This window comes from Rhipicephalus microplus, chromosome 1, assembly GCF_043290135.1.
Source record: "Rhipicephalus microplus isolate Deutch F79 chromosome 1, USDA_Rmic, whole genome shotgun sequence".
Lineage (NCBI taxonomy): Eukaryota > Metazoa > Arthropoda > Arachnida > Ixodida > Ixodidae > Rhipicephalus > Rhipicephalus microplus.
In genome coordinates this window covers 99,530,854-99,550,479 of record NC_134700.1, presented here as the reverse complement: position 1 = coordinate 99,550,479, position 19,626 = coordinate 99,530,854, and the positions used below count along the sequence as shown (strand labels likewise).

Below are 19,626 nucleotides of genomic sequence, written 5' to 3'. Positions count from 1 at the left end.
TGTTAAAAAGTGCGCACTTAACCTTACGGTATATTGATCAGTCACCAACTAGCCAAACTTTCATCCTTATTGGTAACCGATCGCTATTAAACAATTATGATATAAACCTGCATCCCTGACATCTCTGTGCTGCAAAAATGGTTGAACACATCATATCAAAACATATTAGACAGTTTCAAGAGGAAAATAATATATTATGTCCCTTCCAGCATGGCTTCACATCAGCTCCACCTACTGTTACACAACTTGTTAAAAACAACTCATGATTGTTGTATTCTCCAGATGCATGTCAGCAAAATTGATGTTACGTGTATGAATTTCGGATAGGTATTTGGTAAAGTATCTCACCATAAACTCCTTCATAAACTTTGCAGTGTAGGTAGAATCAGGACACAGTTGTTTGATTGCATTAGTACATGATTATCACATTAACAACAAGCTATTAAACTTAAAAATGATGTATCGAGCAGTTTAGAGGTTTATTGTGAAGTACTGCAGAACTCTATGCTAGAGCCTCTCTTGTTCCTGATATAAATGCCATAACATCAGTTGTTGATTAAGCTATAAAATTAGGCTTTTCGCAGACGACTGTCGGATTTATTGCCAGGTTGCATGCAGAGACAACCGGCTTAAAACCGACTGCTGTCTTCAATCCCTAAGTGCGTGGTGCAGAAAATGGGTGATGAAAATTAATTACAAAAACTCCATTTACACTCACATATAAAAAAAGAAAACTCCTTTTTGTATGAATATAAGATTGAGGACAGAATTCTGAATAATGCAACTAGTTTTAAGCATTAGGGTGTAACGATTACAGAGAAATTAAAGTGAACTCTTCATGTAGAAAATATCTGTTCATGAAAATGTAAAAATAAATATGTTTTTTGAGGAAAAAGATACCGAAAGCAACAAGAGGGGTGAAATCATTGCTATACAAAACTTATATACGTCCTGTTTTAGAACATGCTAGTGCACTATGAAGGCTGCAACAGAAGGTTCTTAAGAAAAAATTGGAGCGTATTCAGAGAATTTCTATACCCATTATTTGTTCGAAATACAAGAAAACAGACTCGTTAATAGACATGTTAAAAACATGCAACTTGGATTGATTGATATGTGGGGTTTAACGTCCCAAAACCACCATATGATTATGAGAGACGCCGTAGTGGAGGGCTCCGGAAATTTTGACCACCTGGGGTTCTTTAACGTGCACCCAAATCTGAGCACACGGGCCTACAACATTTCCGCCTCCATCGGAAATGCAGCCGCCGCAGCCGGGATTTGAATCCGCGACCTGCGGGTCAGCAGCCGGGGAGCAGCCGAGTACCTTAGCTACTAGACCACCGCGGCGCGGCAACATGCAACTTGGAATTGTTGGAAGTAGGAAGAGAGAAGCGTTGATTGAAACTGTTCCTTCAGAAACTTCATGGAAAGGTAAAAATAAATAAGGATACATATATTAAGCAGATGCTTGAAAATGGCCTCTGGGAGCAACTTATTTACTCACTGTGCAACCAATATGAACCCGTACAGGTTTGTCTCATTTAAAAAATTTTTTTCCCTAATGCCACCGACTTGTAGATCAGTATGCCAGAGGAAGCTGTGCAAACAAAAGATGCATCTGAGTTTCAAGTACCGTAATTACTCGAATATAACGCGCACCTTTTTTCCGGTTAAGCGAGTTCATAAATCGCATGCGCGTTAGAATCGAGTACGAAAAAAAAAATGAATACGGTCATTCTATTGCCATCGGCATTTCCAAAATGGCCACCCCCTACACGCGTCGGCATGGTGCGTCGGCCATTTCTGCCTATGTGTTTCCCATGTGCGGCACATCGAATGTGTGCTGAGGAGTTCGTCATATTGTAGTGCATTAGCATTGACGGCATGGAAGGGCGGACTCCAAAAACTCGAGTGCACCACGATAGCGCTTTTAAAAGAAAAGTCATCGCGTGTGCAGAAACGGACGGAAATCGGGCCGCATCGCGGTCGTTCGGAGTTCCCGAAACGTGCGTGCGGGACTGGCGGAAACAAAAGCAGAAGATTGTCAACAGCAAAGCTTCACGCAAAGGCTTCAGTGGACCACAGTAGGGTCGGTTTCCGCAAATTGAAGAGCTGCTCAGCGAGTATGTGCTTGAGCAGCGAGCGGCATAGCGGCCCGTGACGACAGAACTGCTCCAAGTGCGGGCTATGCAATTAGCCTTAGAAAAAGGTCTAATGCGGAGCCAGTTTAAAGCGAGCAGGTGCTGGCTAACTAACTTTATGAAGAGGAAAGACTTTTCCCTCTAAAGGTGAACGGGCATATGCAAAAAGTTTTGCAGAGGAGTACGATGAAACGCTTCACAGTTTTCAGAGGTTCGTCCTAAACTTGCGGCACAACAACGGCTACTTGCTTGGGCAAATCGGGAATGCTGATCAGACATCTCTTTACTTCGACATTCCCAGCACCACAACCGTCGAGAAGAAGGGGGCAAAGCAAGTTCGCGTGCTGACATCGGTCCACGGTAAAACTACAGTGACGGCAATGCTCTGTTACATGTCAGATGAGCACAAGCTTCCCCCGTACCTCATATTTAAATGAAAGACTCTCCCGAAAGGAGTAGTTTTTTTATTGGTGTGATCGTGCGGGCCAGCGAGAAAAATGGGTGCGCGTTGCAATCGATGCCTTACTTTTTTTTGTCGTGGAAATCGGGTGCACGTTACAATCGAGGACGCTGTAGAATCGAGTAAATACGGTATTTCTACGCAGATATTTGTGACAACTATAATATTGCTTGTTAGTTGCTCATTGTAATACCGGTATCCCACATGCACTTTTAATCGCGATCAGTGTCGATCTGGATTAACCAGGATCTGTATTAGGTGCTGCTACACGGTCAATTTCAATTACAATCAGGCGTGATCATGATCAAGACTATCGCGATCTGCATATCGCGATTTTGCTGTCGTCTGCCCCCCCCCCCCCCCATGGCCGAGCTTGTTGAAAGCACAATAAACAAAAAATTGAGCATAGATAAAAAAACATTTTAGAACAGCAAGATGTCTATAAATAAGCAAATTCTAAACTGTTAAAATTGAAACAATATCTAAAATATCCCATAATTGTAGATTCTTATCGGTCGCATGTAGTTTCGGAAGAAGCAGACGACAAGCAGGCGACAAGCAATCGACCGTTTCCTTCCGCGTCTAGTTCAACTGTCGCACTGTCGGAGCTGTTGGAGCACCTCGAAGCAAACTGATTATGAGCATCACAAGCCTTTCGACTATGTCGCAACGTACACGCACTTCGTGGTCAAACGATGAGACCTTTACAATAATTGATCGCTGGCAGGAGCGACTGGAAGACTTGAGGCACCAGAAGTGAAACTCAGTTACTTACAATGAGATTCACGCTTCCCAGCGACTGGACGGCTACGAGTGGGGGCCATCAGAAACAAAAGCGAAGGCTAAGAATCTCACACAGCTATGCAGGTAAGTGCAAAGAAAGCTCTATCGAATGATGAATTTATAAAATTCCTCTTGTAGTGGCACGCAAAATTTTTGACGTTCAAGCGGTTCTTGCATGAATAACATCGCTGATAAAGGGCTCTATAAAAATATCGTACGCAGAGTTTTGTCAGTGACATGTTTTACATCACGGCATGCGAGTGCCACCTGGTGCGTTTCATCTGATCGCATTAGCTAGGGCCATGTAGCAGCGGTCATAATGTTGATCCCAATCAAGAAAACAGATTCTGATCATTATCATCGCAATTAAAAGTACCCGTGTGACACCGGTATTAAATGTATGTGAGTGAACAGCTATTGTGCCTCTCTTGTAACAACCTTCAAGACAGGATTAACAGTTCGACTAAATAAATAAATTTTACACTGGTACTAGGGTCATGCAAATAGTCACTTTTGATAATGAACTGAATTCATCATCCTGACAAGGTCTAGAAATATGTACTGACAGCAAACTGGTGTCATGTTTTTGTATTACCTTGCTGCTTTTTATCATGCAAAAGGACACAAATGTCCCTTTGCTTCAACTAGAACTTAAACCCCAGTGTATAAGAGCCATAAGAGCACTGAAAATATTTGTGTGGATAAGTAACTCTCAAGATGTCAAAAGCGGCATTGTAATAGTTGCACCATGTTGTGAAAAAATTTAAACAAAACACAGTAACAAAAGCAGCATGGCCAGCTCTCCATACACACTTTTCAATTACTATATACCGTACCATGTTTCATTTAAATTAGTGCAGCTTTTACAATGCAGTAGCAACTAGACCTGCCTTTCACTGCCAATTCATGGCTTACACATTAACGCATGAGCACAGACATTCAATTCATACACACCTGTAGTAAGTGCCCAGGAAGTTGAGTGGCGTGTACAGCTGCATGATGTACGTGAGGAAGAGCACATAGTCCCCCACCTTTAGGTTTGACTCGTGGTCAGCAACCATGTGAGCACAGAGCAGTGCCCCCGCGGCTACGCCCATCGCAATGACGATCGTCTGGCAGCAGTTGAGCAAGTTCAGGGACGCGTTGCTCCGCCACTCAGCAACCTGAATTATTAGGCAAAATTTGGCCACGCAAAATCAATGTGCAGCATGGCTCACATTGCTGTAAATGCTCAAGAAACCGACGAACACAAAGAAAACCCAAAAGATTGAAGTTACAAGCTAACATGTGTGGGAATCGAGGCTAGCCCGCTGTCTTTGCGCGGGCTTTGCCGCCTTTTCTGCCGTTCTCATGTCCCGACATGTCTGCCCTCCTTTGCTGTCTGCCGCGCTGAGAGAGCGGAGTGACGTTTAACTCCCTCACCCGGTAGCGGATGTTGACTGTGGCGCCGCGCGTGGAGCCTCCCGAGAGGTTTTCGCGTGCTGCGTCAGGGGCAGACAGTACTCTCCGGGACAGCAAACGGTGAGCCACGCAATCTTTTACGTCCGTCGACTCCCGTCGCTCGGGGCTCGTCGGACTTCGCTGACGGCACCTCGCGCCCGATGCGAACGCTCACCTTTTGTTGCCCCACTGCGTACTCACCGCCGAAGGGCGGTACGGTGTCCTAGTGCGTGGCCTAGCTACGCCGACCCGTCTCCCTCCGAAGCCAATGCGAGCGCCTTTGCCCTCGCTCGAGCTACCGGGCCTTAGTCCCGGTGTTTCCGTGGATTACCTTTACCGCGGAGACGTGCTCGTGGCACCCTGTGTAGTACTTTGTGCCCGTGGCGTGGATAAGCCTACTTGCTTTCCCGCCGCGCCTTTTTGCAACGAGCTGTACCGCGTTTGGTGTTGCCACAATAAAGTGTTGCGACTTTGAGCAGTATCGTGTTCTCGCCACGGCGACGGTTAACGCGTGCCTTGCGGCTCGCTAAGACCGGACCCACGCTGGTGGCCGTACTCCTTCGGGATACGTGTACACCACACATGAGATTGCTGAGCTTTAAAACTTATCACCGACAATGTTATGATAAACATCTGCAGCTATCTGCTGGGCAGCACATGTGGTGAGGCACTGCCATAAGTGAACTGCACTAATTTGCAGGTGCGACGGCCACTGGTTGCTGCCTTTCTTTGTGCCCATCACTCACAATAGTGACAAAAGCTCCCCATAGCGATATTGGTCCAGTAAGACACTCACTGCACTCTACACCCCCACCTGATCGAGAGGCGCATGGGCACTGCTGGTCTTCAACACTACCATAGCAAAAGTAGTAATTTGTTGGGTACAGCAATGTGATGGCGTGAGCAAAGAAAGCGACGTACTATGCACAAACTGCTAGAGACAAACTGGCTTTAAGGAGCCACAGGCAACAGGTTTCAATGTAGCTAGCACCAGTTTTCACTCAGTAGACCGCTCCGCAAATGCCCGCATGTGTCTAAGGAAAAACTGGCTCAGTTATACCACCACCATAATGTCTGTCACTGTGTTCCCAGTTCTAGTCACAGTTTTGAAATGCTGCTTTATATTGTTCCCGTGTGCAAAGACAACAGTGTGTGAGAGAGCCAGAACCTTTTGCAGGAACTGTCTGTTCTTTCTCTCATTTTGTCATGTACCCACCAGTGGCCCTATGCGCGCTCGGTGATTAACAGGGAAATTCCTTCTACTCCTCGTAAACGTAGCTGCGCTTGCCGCAGTGCCTCGCTCTTCTTTGCTTTCAAGACATCCACCAGACAATAGGATGCCTACACAGTAAACCAATCAACTCTCTTTTTTCAAACTGTCAACAGGTGTATCCCATGTCCCCACTAAAACAAGCTTCCCACACTTCTTCTAGAGTGACTTCCATACAGAAAGACACAGTCGCAATGATTATCACATACCATATTTACTCGCATAATGAATGCACTTCTTTTCTAGAAAAATCAGAGCAAAGTTGGGGGGTGCATTTATTATGCGGGGTAAGATTTTGTGAAAAATTTTACAAGAGAAGAAAAAAATACGGTAATGCAAAAAAAAAAAAAAACTAGTCGCATAGCCTTTCGCAATTTACATAAGCACACACTGTTTGGAAACAGCAAAACATATTATTTGTAGCACTTTCCTCTTTTTCGGTGGTTGATGGCGCTATCTTCTGCAAGCTGTCCCCGGGCCGCCTGAGAACGCCATAAAAATGCTTTGAAACTATCTTTTCTCGCAATTGTTTCACCGCAACAGCAGTATCTGCTTGTGATCTCGAGGGGCGCCCAAACGTGTCCACTCATGGGGCAATGGGAAATGAAGAGACAATTAGAGCAAAGAAAAAAGAAAGTAGCCTAAAAAAGAAAGGGGGTGGGTTCACAGAAAGCGATCGACATCAGTTTGCGCGGGCAGTTTGGTGACCTTCGCTCACTGTGTGCTCATTAGCTGCCATGTCTCTACATTGGCACTGCGTGAACCCCGCTGTGGCGCATACATGAGACGGGTGGCGTGCTGCGCAAAGATAGTAAGAAAAGCAATAGGCATGCGGCAACGGACAAACAGCGGGGGGGGGGGGGGGGGGGGAGCGAGCCGAGGTGGTTGAGGGGGGTCGGCGCAAAGTAAATGAAAACAGAAGGGAGTCTATGGATGAGGAGGCGCCAGGTATCGATTATCGGGACTGCATCGGATGAATGTAGGGGATGCGTTTATTACATATAGAAAGAAAAGCAATACGGCACGCGGCAATGGCCGAAAGGAGGGGTAGGGAGCGAGACGAGGTGGTTGAGGGGGATAGGCAAAGTAACAAAAAAACGAAAGAGATCTAACGGGTGAGGAGGCGCCAGGTGTTGGTCAGCGGGACTGCAGCGAATGAATGTAGGGGTTGCATTTGTTACAGATAGAAAGAAAAACAATACGGCAGGCTGCAACAGTCAAAGGGGCGGGGGGGAGATAGCTAAGGTGGTTGAGAGGGGTTAGCAAAGTAATCAAAAGCGGAAGAGATCTAACGAGTGAGGAGGCGCCATGTGTCGGTTAGTGGGACTGCAGCGGCTGAATGTAGGGGTTGCACTTATTACAGATAGAAAGAAAATTCGGCAGATCCCACAGACCAGGGAATCGACGCTATGCGAAGCATGCGCAGGAAAGGCGACCGCGTTGCAATTTTCTTTATCTTAAACGACACATTATGAATGACGCTAAATATATGTACAAGTGTTGCACGCACAGACATATGTTGAAAAGCTGCCGTTGTTTATATAACCAGTTGTTTGCACTTGGACAATGATGTCAACTGGAACATGCATATTGGCAACACCAAAAGCTGATATGAAGTGCTGATGCTAGCGAAGATGCTGGCTCGAGACGCTGCTACATAAATCAACTTCAGCACATGGCACCTAACCACAATTGACGTTAACTCGACGTTATGGCTGTATAAAAGGAGTACATATGTTATATTTATAAAATTGGGTAGGCAGCACTGCAACCACTATTGACGTTTCACGAAGATTGGCGTCTATTTGTAAAGTAGTTCCGAGACCTGGCGCAGCTCTGTGGTAGAATGCTTGACTGCCATGCAGAATGCTTGGGTTCGATTCTTGCTGGAACCCTGAAATTTGTTATATGCATTCGTCGGGGAGTCAACGCTGCCTATGGCCAGTTTTTCTTAACATTGACCTTTATTCTATGCCTTCTTTGGGTCGACGCTACCAATGTTGGGTATTGCTTAACGCTCACGCGTTAGAATTGCCCATGTGTGTTGTCGTCGTTCCTGTGTAGATACTAAGTGTCAATCACCTGTGGTACGTACCCGTATACCAGCGGCACATACCCGCCCGTGGGTATGTGGCACTGTCTGGTGGGAAGTGTTTGACGACGTATGCAATGGGAAGGGGGCAATATTCATGTTCCGACCAGCGCGCCATATTCGTCAAGCCATTTTACCTTTCGTGCTAATTTTGGTTCACACCAAGTTAAAAGGGAGAGCACCCAAAAATAAGGGGCTAGGTAGATAGATAGATGCATATGCTCAAAGTCACCGAAGTTCGTTAAAAAATGCTTTGCATTTAAAAAGCAATACGGCACGCGGCGACGGGCAAAGGGGGGAAGAGAGCAAGCCGAGGTGGTTGAGGGGGGTCGGCAAAGTATAAAAAAACTAAAGAGAGTGAACGGATGAGGAGGCGCCAAGTGTCGGTTAGCGGGACTACAGCGGATGAATATAGAGGATGCGTTTATTACAAATACATAAAAAAGCCATACAGCACACGACAACGGGCGAAGGGGGGAGGGAGCAAGCCGAGGTGCTTGAGGGGTGTCGGCAAAGTAACAAAAAAACAGAAGAGAGTCACCGGGTGAGGAGGCGCCAGGTGTCGGTTAGGGGGATTGCAGCGAATGAATGTAGGCGTTGTGTTTATTACAGATAGAAAGAAAAGCAATACGGCACACGGCAACAGTCGAAGGGGGAGGGAGCAATCCGAGGTGGTTGAGGAGGATCGGCAAAGTAATAAAAAAATGGAAGAGAGAATGAATGAGGAGGCGCCAGATGTTGGTTAGCGGGAATGCAGCGGATGAATGTGGGGGTGCATTTATTATGCGGGGGGAAAAATCCAGATTTTGATGACTGAAGTTGGTAGTGTGTTTAATATGTGAGGGTGTTCATTACACGAGTAAATACAGTAATTAAGCCATGCTTTCAACTGGTATAAATTAACAACGTTTTCCTTCACAAGCACCAGGATATCTTATTCAATTGTCCTGGCATGTCTTCGAAACTACGTGGCCATGGTGGATTGACCTAGTCACAGATATAAACAGGTATTAATTTATTTTACTTTGATTGATCTCACACTCTCCAAGGCGTTTACACAATGAGATGTTGATTGTAATGTTCTGCAAGTCGCCATTTGGAATTACCAGGTTCTACAGTACAAAGAACGGTGACAGAACTTGTTGACTAAACAGAAACCAGCATTTGGCTCCCTTTATTCTGCCTACTTTTTATACTAACTTAACTTTGGATAGAATGGTCATTCCACTATTCATATTTATGTCGATGCAGGTGCATAATGGTTATGCCACAAAAGGAAGAGATGAGGAACTACACACATGAACTTACCTGATACTTTTCAATGCATTCTTTGTAGCCAGCTACTTCATACTCCTCTGCATTGTAGTACTTAACCTGAAATAAAGGAAGGTTGAGGCGACATCTTCAACACCAGGACATTAAAGCATTGGTTTGATCAAGTATTTAGTACAGGGGAAATCACTAACGCTAACATACAGGGAATTAGTAACATACAGGGAATCAGTAACGAATAAAAAAAATCTGATGGCTATGCAGATACAACTAAGAGGGGCTGGTGTGGCAAGCTCAAATGATACTTTACTTGCACACACTGAGGCCAGCTGACGTGCTTTTCCATAATTTAACCCTCAGGTGTTGGTTTGCAAATTCATCTTGGCAGGGTGCAGACACTGAAGGCTATTTACTGACGTCCTTTTGTAGTCACTGAACATCACAGCATCATCCAGCATGCACTCAGTGATTGATGGATTTTGCTTTATGCATTTTGGCACATACAACAAAGGAGTGTGCTAATGTTAAATCTTTCAAAAACAACAAAATCAGGCAGATAAGTTCGAATATTAAATAGAAATCAGTGTGGCTTTATTAACGAGCTTAACACAGTGTATTGCAATCATGTTGGCAACTGTAACAGTGGCACAAGTGCCTAGTAGCTAATAAGGCACTTGTTAACTAAACTGACTGTTTACTTCGCATTGTCTTAGGACTTCCAACAAACACATCAATGCTCCACAGCTCGACAATCATTAGGTCTTGCGTCACTTCATCTCCAATAATGAACTCAAGAGTGGGGCACAGTGCTACAGAAGAAACAAAAAAGCCGGTACCAAGAGTGCAGCAGGCCACAATGCAACCACCACAATAGCAACTAGTAAAATGTAATGCAATCACTAAAGAAAGGGTGACAGGACAGAGCACAGGCTACCAAGACTGTCATGTCTCTCTATTGCGGCTGCACAAAACGTCACTAGTTCAACATAAACTAGCCAGAAAAAAGTTGTACAAGCAAGCTGCAAGCTTAATCTAATGAAAAGAACAATCCCCTAAGGTCTCGTGCCGTGCGTACTTACCGTTTCAAAATTGAGCAGTGCGTCGACTCCTCTAGCTTGTGCTGCATTGTCGAGCTGATTCATCTCACGTCGAAACTTGGTTCTCCACTCGGTAAGGCCAATGGTCGACGCTAAAAGGGTAATGACGGGAGAAACAAGCCTTCACTTTACGCTCCACAACAAATGTAGGAATTCATTTCCTATTCCTGAACAGTATTCATGGCGATACGAGCAACTTCCCCCAGTCACTTTGGGTCTTTCAATGAATTTCTTTTGTATTTGATCGGAAACAGGGAATTTTGTGACCGGTGGTTTTTTGCACCACTCAGCTGAGGTAGCGATGATGACACATGCTAGGACAGATCGATTGGCTTGCACCACCAGAATCAATTCACGAGGAGCTGTCAGCTTGCCATTCGTTTTAGTGGTGTAGCAATGGCCTCCCCTGAATCATGCCATTCGTTTGAGAAGGTGCTGGAGAGGTGAAGGGCTGGTTCAAAACCTTTCTGCACCCTCCAGATTAGTGGAGTCATGCATGTGCACACTAGCAGCTGAGCAGATGATGCAGCATCCAGGCATTGGTGCCATACTCGTATCTACTAAAGTGGCATCTTTGTTGAAGATGTTCGCACCTCATCAACTGTCCACATACGCAGTTGGCCACCTGTCAATGTTAAGTGAATAATATAAAGAGAACAAAAATAAGGCCTGCGCCGTGTCGGCACCTCATCATTTGCTTCTAGTGTAGCACTGTGCCTGCACCACTGAACTCAAGCTTCACAATTTCTGAACTTCTCGTGCACCGCCATGAACCAGTGGTGACTGGTGCAAGTGAATTAGATGAACCTATTGTTTGCATGTGCAGTCATTCACTAATAATATGGATATGACTTACAGCATCACAACACTGCCAGTGATCCCACAGACTTGGCACGGTAAGGGTGACTAAAATGGCACACAGTTTGGCCACTGGCACATGTGTGATAATGTGCGAGCTAAAAGCCATTGAGTTGAGCACTAAAAGCAATTATTCTTGCTGCGATATGTTGGCAGAACGTTTATCAGTGTTTCAACTACAGAAGTAAAGTAGCCTAGATGACTGAGAAGTCGCTAACTGCACCTGAACCACAAGACAAGCCAAATTGGCAAGTCATAAAGGCTTCATTTTCAATTTTTGATGCAAGACCTGCGTGACCATGGCTTCGACAACTAGTCTGTAGAACCACACAATAATTCATCACAGGATAGTCACTGACTTCGGGTGCAGGCAAGGGGTGTGGAGACATGGCACAACAAGCGTTGACTGTAATTTCAATCATCTGTTGCAAGAGACAACACTGAATGATGAGATAAGACGAGAAATGCACTTTAACGATCTGCACTGTACACATTGATAGTCACAAAACCAATTCACCAGAATTTTCCCATGATGGCAAGAGTTTTGTGTCACCGCTCAAAATTTACATTTGCAGAGCTATAGAATACACAAATAACAACAGAATGCACGACCTTTGTGATTGCCCACGCTCCAGGTTTTTTTTTTTTTTTTTTTTTTTTTTTGAACTCTATGCCACAAGGTGACAACCCAATCCTGGTCACTTTTAAGTCCCTGCATATGCCACCTTCGGAAGCAGGGTTGCACGTCCGTTTCTCAAATGCCCCTAGCAACTAGCAACTATGCACTGCATGCTAGACACTAGGCAGCACTTCTGTGTTTCATACCTCATATCTATCTTCGTCTTAAAGCTTTCACCAGGCTTGTGCAAATATTCGAGCACTTTGAATATTTGCACAAATATTACAGTATTCGAATTCTCTTCGATTTGAAATTAAATTATTGAAAATTTCAAAGTATTCGAAATCAACGATTAGCTGCATTTCAATACACATGTAACCCCACGTAAAAATACTTTCCCTGCAGTAAAAAAATGCTGTACTGTGGCCACATCTTTAAAACAAATCTGCACTGCCGCAAAGCCCGACTTCAAGGTTAAATAAACTTATTAGCCTCCAATCGATGCGTCATTTTTCATGTTTAAACCTTGTTATACTTTGAATGCTCTAAGAGTTGTAAACTTTAAAACTTATCCTATTTTGCAGGTTTTCACTTGCATAACGTATTTACTCGCATAATGACTGCACTCGCATAATGATCGCACCCCTAAATTTTGTCGTCTAAATTCGACTCCCCCCCCCCAAGTAATGATCACACCCTGAACTTGCCGCATCGACAGGTCATGTGCCAAGTCTGGCTGAACACGCGTATCATTGTTTCTGTGATCTGAACGCGGGCATCACTATGCTAATGACGTAAATTTACTGATTTAAATGAAAGCATTCCTTATTTATATGGAAGAAACTGTCTTGACGCGCGTGACGTACTCACAACCTCCATAACTGACGCAAAGAAGAAAAAAAAATGCGGTGGCTTCGCTCCACGGAGTGCCTCGCTTCGTCAGCCACCATGTTTGTTTTGACATCCCCATTGTTACAGCAGCAGCCGCCTGTTGGTCGACCTGTGTTCATCCCGCAGCAATGTTTTTTTTTTTCCTGAGACCATGTTTTTTTTGTGTGCTTTGTGATCGTCTGTTGAAGCGCCATTTCACCATGAAGCGGTATGCGAGCTTTACTGCTGTGTTCAAGCTGAAGGCGCTTGACTACGTGCTAGAGCACGGCAACCGCACTGCCGGCAGACATTTCGGCGTCGACGAAATCCGGATCCGATATTGGGAAAAACAGCGGGACATGCTCATAGCTACTGACAGCACGCGATGGGCTTTCCGCAGACCCTAATCTGGCAAGTTCCCTGACATTGAAAAGGCAGTCCTCGAATACGTGAAGGACATGCGCAAGGACGGTTATGCAGTGTCATTAGACATGATACGGATGCAGGCGTGCACAGTTTCCCGGAGGCTGGGAGTAGTCAGAAAGGACTTCCGCGCCAGTTCCGGCTGGACGACACGCTTCATGCGGCGGAATGGACTGTCGCTGGCGTTTCCAATGCGCTCGACGGAACGAAAGATGACCCTCTGTGGGACAGTGAAGACACTGCCGGTTCCGACAGGGAATCGTGCGGTGACGACACTGACGCCAGTGATGCTTCAAAGTCTGAATGAACGTTAGGGGGTCAGAGAGGTAAAAAATAAAAGGGCAGTGTGCCATGCATGTAGCTCGTGCATAATGTGTGCATTTTATTACAAAGGTAAGCCTATATTTACTTTTAGTTTTGGTTATGTTCATGATAGCTACCATAAAAATTCTGATCAGCGACTTTTTTGCGTTTCCGGTGCTCAGAATATTTTTTCATGGAAAATTTACCCCGCATAATGATCGCATCCTGAAGTTGGAGTCAGTTTTTTTTAAAAAAAAAAATTGCAATCATTATCCGAGTATATACGGTACTACTGAAAGTCAAATCCTGCTGCTATTAAAAGTTGCTTTCACGTTCTTTGACAAAAAGAAAGACATTTGCAGATGTCTTGTTCTAATTTGTAACAAAAAAAGTTTTGTGCAGGTTTGTTGGGCCATGACAAATATGCTCACTTCCTTTAAATTATGTGACATAACCTATTTAAATTTGAATCCAATATATTCTACTGAAGCACTATTCACTTTAAATTCACTCCAAACTTAAATTTACTATTCTCACAAGCCTAGCTTTCACCATGTATCGTTTCAGAAATGTTGATGCGCGGGCCAGTTTTTGTACTTCTCGACATCACCGCTGGAGCAAGTGTAGAGGCGAGTCTTGAGAGCTGGTTTAGATGTGGCTGTGGCGATTTGATCACATAAGAAAAGTAAAAAAGCTTAATATATTCACTTTTATAAACTATAACCAATTATTAAATTGATGTCACAGTCATTAGAAAGTCTGAAAAATGCAGCGTTGATTGCAGTAGTATTATTTTACATGGCACCTTGCCTCAAGTGAATAATTGACTTCCTTGATAAACTGCTACTTTCAACAAAAAGAAAGTCATAACTACATGCACATTGATGTAGTAGATCATTACATGGCTTCTTTGACCTTATCACGACACATGAGGCAAGTTTATGATACTGGTATGTCTGACTCATCCTGTTGCTATAGTTCACACATGCACTGCAAGAAGAGGACTACAAAGCCCCAAAAGCACAGGTTATGCATAGTTAAGCTGTTAAAAGGGTGCAGCCAACTAGATCCACTATTATGCTCTGCTAAAATGGTTCTAGCCAGGGCAGGATTTGACTAAGAGCCCAACCAGTTTGTACATGATCACTAGCCCTTCAGCTGGGCCAGTTGGGGGCATACTGTCATTCATCTAAATGAAACGAACAGTAAACCTCGAACTAAAGCTGTCTACTTGTATCAACACCACACTTATGAAGCTTTGATGGAGACAAAGCAAATGAACTTATCTATATAGAATTAAAATGTAAAATTATTGCAGTACACTTTTGAGGTGAGGCCTGGCCAGAGGCTTTTCAAGCAACAGAGATTTCGATCACCTTAGCGCTTTGCTTATGAATACGAACAACCAGAACCTCACCTAGGTATAAGGCCATGGTGATGAAGACAATCAAACCAAACCAGGCGTTGAAGGAAACGGTGAAGTATACGATGGCGACCACAATGTCAGCCACAGCTGGGAGGATGTTGAACAGGATGTAGCTGGAAACAAAGTCAGTTGCTCAGTGCCCCTCCACTGTAACTCTGATGAGCAGATAACTTTTGAAGAGGAATAGAATACAAATTAAATAACACTTTTTTCATATGCTGGGACAGTGTCAGAGAGTTTGTGGATGTGTCATACAAATCTGCTGGGCAAAATTAAAATAGTCTGCATAACAGCGACATTCTACATCTACAATGGAACAGCACCACACTTCACCCAGAGCGATTATCAGTTTAAAATCTCCTATCGATTAAGCTACCAAGGTGCACAATGACTCATTCAAACAAAAGTGTTGCGTCTATTTTTGCCATAACATATCAAGAACCAATCTTAGTGACTCAGAGACTTGAAGCAGTAAATCTGGAAACTCCACTCTTTTTACTTATTCAGTTATTTATTATTCGTTTCAATGTACTGCAGGCCAAGGTGGATGTCTAGACAGTTGGTCGTAGGTAAATTTACATGAACGAATGGAACTAGAATTTACACATTTATAAAAAATTGTGTCGGATCGCTGTCACACGGAGTTAGTTTTTTGTACTGTATGAAAAGCTATCCTGTACTGTCACGTGTATTCCTTCCTATTTACTCAAACGGGCTTTCGTTCACGAGACATTTCCCATGAACAATATACAGGCTTCAATTTCTGGCAAGTGTGAACATCTTTGTTCTCAAGGGTAAAATACACTTTTTGAAAGAAATTTACTTCTTTTAGTGTGCAGGTAGCGTTTAAGAAAGAAGATAGAGCAGTGAGATAGGACAGAGCGCACTGTCCTATCTCACTGCTCTATCTTCTTTCTCAAATGTTCTCTGCACACCAAGAAAAGTAAATTTCTTTCAAAATGCAATACCAACCAGCCCAAGTAGCCACTCTTTTGCAGTAAAATACACCTTACAATGCCAACTGTCACTTTGCACTTAATCGATTAAACAAAACCAACAAATCCAATACGAAACTCTCCGAAATACTATCTAGCCAAACAGCCATACCTAAGGAGAGATGTGACGCTGCTAGTCCCTCTGTCAAGAATCTTCAGCACCTCACCGGTTTTCCTGCTCAGGTGCCAGCTCATGGACAGGCTGCAAAAAATCACACACAGTGAAAGATGTGAAGTACTATGCCAAGGACAAACTTTTAAGTGACAAGGAGATTAAGGAGATGCAGAAATGCCTATTAAAGTACATAGATGGTGTCAGTGAGTTATTTACGGGTTGGTGATCCCATGAGTATTATATATAGATAACAGTGATACAGCAGGAGATTCTCATTATACACTTTAAGGCAAGAGAATAGAAAAATATATTCTATTAAACAGGGCTAAACAAGGGTTCTGAATTCAAGTATGAAACCAATCATACGAGAGGGAGTTGTTTCATTCAGGCAGCAATTCCATTTAAAATATTTTTTGTTTCGAATGAAACACCATCCTCTCTCTGGCAATGCATGTTGAAGCTGCCTTTTACACCTCCACAGTGGTCACCCACTCACCTCTTCTTCAGGTGACCCACTTTGTTTTACATTTCAGCTCTATAAGTTGTCACCAAATGGAACATGCACTTCTGGCAAACTGGAGATAGAATAGCAATGATTTGTGCAGTTCCTTACATACAGCACACACTGAAGATTACCAGCATTTCTAAAGAGCTGGAGAAGAGAGCTGCTTACAGTCGAAAACTATGAATGTGCAAAGCTCGCACATTTGTGACTGATTTGAGCATTGATTCATGCTGTTCTGTCTGGTTATATACGCAGATCTTTATCTCAAAGGTGTGTTTCACACATACGGCATCTTCGGCTAAGCTGCACTGGCACCATGGCGGCGAAAGAAAAGCTATGTCAAACAGTGCCCGAGTTTTACAACCCGCTATGGGCCAGACGAACGTGTGAACCACAAAACTCAAATCTGCATCAACCGCGCTGTCTGCAAGAGACTCTATGCAGCAGACGACAACCTCCAGCGTCCTGTTTGTGCTGGGAATAAGAGCGTAGACGACAGAAAACCAAACAATGAGAGACACTTGCGAGACGTTCGGTGTCTAGCGAGTTCGTGTCTATGTTGCACAGTTATGCTGCATTAGTTCTATACCAACTTGATGAGGGTTACGGTGATTTACGAATTGCCATTGGTGTCCAGTGAAATCCTGGCAGCAAAACTAGCCTTGTGCAAGCACGGTCGAACGATGTAAGCTCACGCACATTTTCCCTTCCACTCGACCATGTTCTGTGGCAGCACCAGCTGTACATTACCCTGCACTAATGGAACATCACTGCGTCGTCTGCTAGTGCATGCAAGCTGACGAGATTGCTTCACGCTTCACCATCAATCTTCATGGTGGTGTGGTGGTGTGCACTGGTGTCGTGGCCAGCCCAGCCGAACATGCAGCATTTCACACGTGGTGCCCAAGCGAATGTACAGCACTGTACGAGTGTGTAAGAAATGCCACTGGTGCTGCCCGCTGAAGATGCGAATAGAAAAATCTGGTATTACAGCGTTCTCATAACGACTAGCTTTATGGCTAAAAAATTCAGGTGCCATATGGGCAAGAGAAATAAAGGCAAGCGAAGCTTAACGTGCAGTGCAGTGTTTCAACAGTGAAGCTTCTCTTAGTCGAAGCTTCCCCGTCCATTAGCAAAGTGCTGGTCTAGGGCTTTAAGGTGTGGCGAGAGTGGGTCTAGGTAGGAGAGGAAGGGCTGCGCTGTGCCAATATGAACGACTGCGAGGCTCGGTGGAAAGGGAGAACCAATAAAAGGCACGCAAATATGGGTGAGAGTGAGCCTGACAAAGGGGGCATTAGCTAGGTTGTTCTGACAGTGTTGGCGAAGTGGAGTTGGCCGCATTATTTTTTTTTCTATCATACTGCACAATAATTTTTCCTATCTGTTTCGTTCCGCAATGTTGGGAATTATATTATTTAAAGTAGCGCAAACTACGGGAGCAGAAATAGACACAACCTTTGTAAGTGCCTAGATGCTTGTAAGCGTCCGCTTCTTGTCCTGTAGTATGTGCTACTTTAATAGAACCATACCAACTAGCCCAGCTGTCGGCCTTGCTGCTGGGAATCAGACCTTCAACCACATGCTTAGCAGCGCAACACTTCAGCTGCTACAGGCAACAACAATGTCCATGTGCTCACATCCAGGCAACAATAAAATGTGGCAATGCGAAATGACAGGTTGCCTTACACAAAATACCAGAATGCCAGAGCAGAAAAGGTCGATCAACAACAAGCTCGCTATAGAGAAAGCATAAATTATTAAAAAATGACGCATACAATTATGTACGCAACCAGCGCACTGTCAAAGGCCACGTTCCTGCTCACTAAAAAGCACTGAATTTTTCATGTACGATGCCTAAATCTGTGATCTAAAACAGCTTTTCTCAAAACTACTAAAGTATTCAGAGACAGGGAGTATTACTGATTGGTAAGTGGATGGGTCGAGAGCCTGTGAATAACCCAGACCACATACGACCACACAATTTCGGGACCCTAAAATAACATAGATGAATACTAGGTACTGCAGGACAGTTTGAGTCTAAGAAAAAACTTTTTAAAATTATGAAGCTTTGTGAATTGGGCAACATTTTTTCTGCATCATCAAAGGTCGAGAAAGTGGGCTACTCACTGGTGAAGATGGGAGTACAGTTCAACTTCAATCTCCTTTACTGTGAACTGCTGCACTGAGATCCACAGATAGGAACGCAGGTTCGACAGGATGCTGCTGCCACCTGAAGGTATGAGTTGGTGTCATTTAAAGCGGCTTACAAATGCCCATTTGACAGCATGCAGTATGAACAGTGTAGCCACATAATTTCGACATTCACAGAATTTTTTAAAGCACGACTTTGCAAAGTTGAGACCCCCCTTTTTTATGTGCATATTATTCGTTGCAGCAAACATTTAACAATAAATGCATTTACCAAGACGATGGTGTCACCCAGAAAGAGTAGGCTTGTGCGAATAGTACATTTTTGGTTCAAAATGAATTCGAAGCAAATGGTGATATTGGTCTAATTATTTTGAATTCAATATAATAATTTTGAACTGAATAGCATATAAGAATCTCAATGATCCGAATTCGAAGGAAGCATGCAAAATATTTGCATCATCCCGAGTTCTTGTGAACCAAAAATAGGTTAAAGCTGATATTGAAGATGAACAAGAACTTTATTGACAACTGCATCTTGCTGAGAAAATTTCATGATGTTGTTTTGAACTTTCCTGCCTTCACCATCTCTCAATAATATGCAGCAGTTTTCTCACTTACATTGCTGACACGGTGCGTTCACACGTGACATGAAAGGGAGCGAAAGTGGGCAAACTCATTCAAAATTCACTCGCTACGGTGCTAAAGCTGCAAGAAAACCGCGCAAGGTGTAAGAAGCCGGTTAAGGTGCAAGAAAATCGTGCTGCGATGTCGATATGAAAAAAATTCAGTGCTGGAGAATTCGC

The 19,626-nt window shown here is 43.9% G+C and overlaps 1 protein-coding gene across 1 annotated transcript in view; it reads right to left on the bottom strand.

The window, feature by feature from the left end:
* Positions 1 to 19,626, bottom strand: part of Hmt-1 (ABC transporter ATP-binding protein/permease Hmt-1) — a 119,884-nt gene that overhangs the window by 54,004 nt on the left and 46,254 nt on the right. Inside the window, exons 7-12 of the mRNA XM_075886251.1 lie at positions 18,800 to 18,902; positions 16,165 to 16,254; positions 15,049 to 15,170; positions 10,541 to 10,650; positions 9,498 to 9,563; positions 4,342 to 4,550 (exon numbers count right to left, since the gene is read on the bottom strand). Of these exons, the coding sequence (XP_075742366.1) occupies positions 4,342 to 4,550; positions 9,498 to 9,563; positions 10,541 to 10,650; positions 15,049 to 15,170; positions 16,165 to 16,254; positions 18,800 to 18,902 (700 nt within the window). The remainder of the gene's footprint in view (positions 1 to 4,341; positions 4,551 to 9,497; positions 9,564 to 10,540; positions 10,651 to 15,048; positions 15,171 to 16,164; positions 16,255 to 18,799; positions 18,903 to 19,626) is intronic.